The sequence below is a fragment of the Diospyros lotus genome, chromosome 1, assembly GCF_014633365.1.
Source record: "Diospyros lotus cultivar Yz01 chromosome 1, ASM1463336v1, whole genome shotgun sequence".
NCBI classification, from domain to species: Eukaryota; Viridiplantae; Streptophyta; class Magnoliopsida; order Ericales; family Ebenaceae; genus Diospyros; species Diospyros lotus.
Genome location: NC_068338.1, coordinates 33,123,163 through 33,127,278, shown reverse-complemented (window position 1 = coordinate 33,127,278; position 4,116 = coordinate 33,123,163). Strand labels below are relative to the sequence as shown.

The window sequence follows — 4,116 nt, the reverse complement described above, 5'->3', positions numbered from 1 at the left end:
AGCGCATATCATGGTGTTTTAAAATTATATCATAAAAATAATTTCAACAAATACTTCTCTCATCTCTTTTCATCGCATATTTCTTAATTCTTTGTAATTTTCATCTTCCCAACACTTTCTTTGGCTTGAGAGTTACTTGTTTTTGCTAGTTTATATATATATATATATATGTTACGTATATCTTTCCCCCATCATTTGTATTTAGTTGCAGGTACGAATTTCCCCAAGATATTTGCCTCTGTTTGTCTATTGTCCAATATCTTTTTGTACACATTGTATTATTTTTTCTTTTTTCATTTTTTGATATGAACGCTAATAATCATAAATTTTGTCACAATTTTTAGGACGTTATGAGAATTATTTCCGAAACAAGGCTTCAAAGCATGCGAGAATTATTTTCTTCACTGCTATGGAAAAAGGCTGAAGCCATTGAATAAAAGTTTGTTCACAATTGAAGTTTAATTGTTGTCGTGGATGAATAACAAATGCTTAATTAAGCCTATAAATATTGTGAGCTGCACTGTTTGCGAGAGGAATATACAATATAAAGTTACATATTTAACGGTTATCTAAAATTTGCTCGATTTCTAGGAGGGGATAAATTCAATATTAAGTTAATTATAGACTTTAATTTTAATTTTTTTAGTATAAAAATTCAATTACAATTATTAAATTTATTTTATTAATAGTTATATGCTCAAATTAAGTTTTAAAATTATACAACAGATTAAGACATTTTTATTAAAAAAAAAAAAAAACTTTTTCGTTTTAACCCGCATGGGCTGAGCTTATTAACGGGCTGGCAAAGGAGAAGAGAACCGATTGGGCTATTCTGCCCGACTGGGCCTGCCTGAAGGACTAGCCTAGCTAGGGCTTCAAACAACCCCCTATATAAGATCGATCTCACTCCAGTTTATGTATTGTCGCACTTAGAATACAGAAGCCCTAGGGAGAGAGAGAGGGCCGTCGAGGCGAAGTCTCTGAGCACGTTTCATCGGATTCGAGAGGCTTTGCCATCAAGATGGTGAGAGAGATTTCTCGAATCTGCTTTTTAAATTGTAATCGATCTCTTATCTCACCAAATTCATATCTATGTATCTGTCAATTTTTGCAGACATTCAAGCGAAGGAACGGTGGCCGCAACAAGCATGGCCGTGGCCATGTTAACTTCATCCGCTGCTCAAATTGCGGCAAATGCTGCCCCAAGGTCCTCTCTATATGTAAATATATATGTTTATATTTTATCGTTCATGTATAGGAATGTTTATGAATTTGTTTATGCATACAACTATATGTTTATTTACATGTTTTCAATTGCATTGATTTTAGTAGGTACGTTTGTGATGGGGAATGATTGTAGTGATTTGGTTTGGGATTTACTTCAGGATTAGATATTATATTGGCGTGATCACTTTTGCTAGTGTTACCTTTTTCTTGTATTTTTACCTTCTAAAAGGACAAGCTAACCTGATTGGTGCCTTGTATTTAGTTGTCCTTGTGATTGAGAGTCTGAGACCATAGTTGACATAAGTTTACCATTTTTTGTGCTGGTGTTTGCCACCATGGTTGATATATATGTTCAGTTTCAGATCTCATTGTTAGGAAGGAAAAACTATTTTTGAGATCATATCCTCTGAGTGCATATGTAGTAGCTGCACGTTGTTTTTGTATCTTATTAAGTGATTGGAATTGCTTTGTTGTTAACTGTCTTTTGCAAATGTGTAATTGGGAATGGTCTGGCTAAATGGTTTGAATCTGGGTTGATATTCATTTAATCTTGAATAATCACTGCCTAATTTCCAAAGCTACTTCATGTACTTGTTTTTGCACTCCAACCCGCTCAGGGAAAAAAAAAAAAAAAAAGAAGGGTATGCATTCGACATACATAAAAATATTTGCTGAGCTAGAATTTGTATAGCTGATCCTACTTAGTGGCATTAAGCATTATTATTATTATGTTGTTTCTATCTGTTGATTAAAACTATAGTTGATGTGTTTAATTTGGGTCTGTTTGTTAGGACAAGGCCATCAAGAGGTTTCTTGTGAGGAACATAGTTGAGCAGGCTGCTGTTAGGGATGTCCAAGAAGCTTGTGCTTTTGAAAGTAACCTTTCCTTTTCCCCTTCTATCCTGATTCTACATTCTTTCTAATATTTAATATGATCAATGTGATTTTGGTTATTGATTGCATTTGCTGCCATCTTTATTTTTAAGGTTACACACTCCCCAAGCTGTATGTGAAGATGCAGCACTGTGTATCTTGTGCCATTCACTCTAAAGTTGTCAGAGTTCGCTCTCGCACTGATAGGAGGAACCGTGAGCCTCCACAACGCTTCAGACGCAGGGTATGTTTCAATCACCTGATATATTCATTGAAATCTTATGCTATCTTAGTTTTTTGTTCTAGCTGTTGGCATAGATGGTTTTATTGTGTAAGCTATTTGGCCTGACACAATTCTTAAGTCATTCCCATAATATCTATTATTGTGTTAGGGAAATTGGCCCACTATTCTTGTGCCGATTTGTATTGTGCATAATTTTGCATTTTTTTAACTAGTTGACTGAAAAGAAGCTGTCTAACGGACATTTGAAACAGGATATTTTCTCAAAATTGCTTAATCTTTTCTTTGCTTAGGAGTATTTCATGGCAGACCCATCCACTATCATCAATCTTATTGTAGCTTGCCAACATTGGAAAAGAGTATAATTCTATCGAATGTTATCTCCTTTATAAAAGTAATATGCATATGCATATTTTTTGTAAATGGAAGGTCATAGGTTTAAATTGTGGAAGCTGTCTCTTTGTAAAACAATGGTAAGATACCATACACAAACCCTCCTCTTTGCAAAGTAAGAGTTTGAGTGGTGGAAACGTTCATCACAAAGTGGGGAACCTCTTGTGTGGGGATTCCCTTGTAAAAATAATATTTTTCTGGAAAGACATGTTTTAGCAGCTTCTATGACAGTTGTAGCAACATTTTTGTTATTTCAAGATTAATCATCCATTTGAATATTCATTTTTATGTTTACATGGTAATCATGCCATATTTTATTTAAGGAGTAGTGGATATATATCATGCTGGGTCCTCAATTTTGAGAATTGGCTTTGTTTTCCCTGCTTATATTTTGATTGTTGCACCATCATTTTGCTACTTAATTCTATTTTCTCTGGGCATCCATATTTTATCTAGCAGTAGATACATATCTGAGTGCTGATTTAACATATTGTAACCAAGATACATATTAGGTTATTTATATCTAGGATGATTTTTCTTACTTCAATTCCTTTTTGAGGTTAGTTTTGTTTTGTTCCTGCATCTGAATATACAATGAATGAGCTTTAAAGTTGAATTCATGAGTGCCATCTCTATCTCTCAGATATTGGTAATTTACCATACACTTCAAATGAAATTTATATATGTTTCACCAATGAAGGATTGTACAATGATTTTTTGTGTTGCAATTCCAGTCTAGTTATGATAACCTGCTAGCTTTGTCTTGGTTTCAGTGGTTTAATTGATGTTTAGCTTTGTATTATATGATTTTTTTGGTGCTTATTTGATGTCAGGATGATCTGTCCAAGCCAGGTCAAGGACGCCCTGCTGGAGCCGCAATCCCTCCTCGTACTTGAAAAATGCTGTTCTCATTTTGCTCTAGTACAACTAGGTTTTGGATTTGTTTGCTGCGGAGTTCATCATATCTTTTCTAGGTTGAATGCTGTGACTTCAAGCATTAATTTTGTTATAGTTTTATCTGGGTTAGTACCGTACAATTGTACTGAATTTGATGAGATCTAAGGGTTATGCATTTCCATCGGAGCTTTGGACTTGATTAAAATTTCACCTTTTGATTTATAAATTATAAGAAAGTATTGTGTGATTATGAGAAATAGTTCCCTCGGAATTTGACAAGTTAAGAAACTTAGGATTCAGTAAAATTGTCATCTCTACTGCTGTAGAAAGGTCACTTGGTCAGTGGTGTATTAAAAGTGGAAGGCATATTGGAATTGGAGTACTAGGGGATGCTACTAGTTTTTTTTTTATCAACCCTATGAAGATGCTACTAGTTAATGGTTAATATCATCCTTAGCCGTGTGTAACTCCAGGTATTCTATTTA

The 4,116-nt window shown here is 34.2% G+C and overlaps 1 protein-coding gene across 1 annotated transcript; it reads left to right on the top strand.

Annotated features, from left to right (window-relative positions):
• Positions 1-882: 882 nt before the first annotated feature.
• On the top strand, positions 883-3,817 carry LOC127795044 (40S ribosomal protein S26-1-like). The gene is made up of 5 exons (XM_052326464.1): positions 883-1,024; positions 1,115-1,207; positions 2,019-2,103; positions 2,214-2,344; positions 3,568-3,817. Exons 1-5 carry the CDS (start codon positions 1,022-1,024, stop codon positions 3,628-3,630), a joined length of 375 nt encoding a protein of 124 aa, XP_052182424.1. The 5' UTR covers positions 883-1,021; the 3' UTR covers positions 3,631-3,817.
• Positions 3,818-4,116: the final 299 nt, after the last annotated feature.

Bases quoted from the DNA above. Each gene is read 5' to 3' on its own strand.
- LOC127795044 (XM_052326464.1), top strand. The intron at 1,208-2,018 runs GTCCTCTCTATA...TCTGTTTGTTAG, and splicing joins GCGGCAAATGCTGCCCCAAG to GACAAGGCCATCAAGAGGTT. The intron at 2,345-3,567 runs GTATGTTTCAAT...ATTTGATGTCAG, and splicing joins CACAACGCTTCAGACGCAGG to GATGATCTGTCCAAGCCAGG.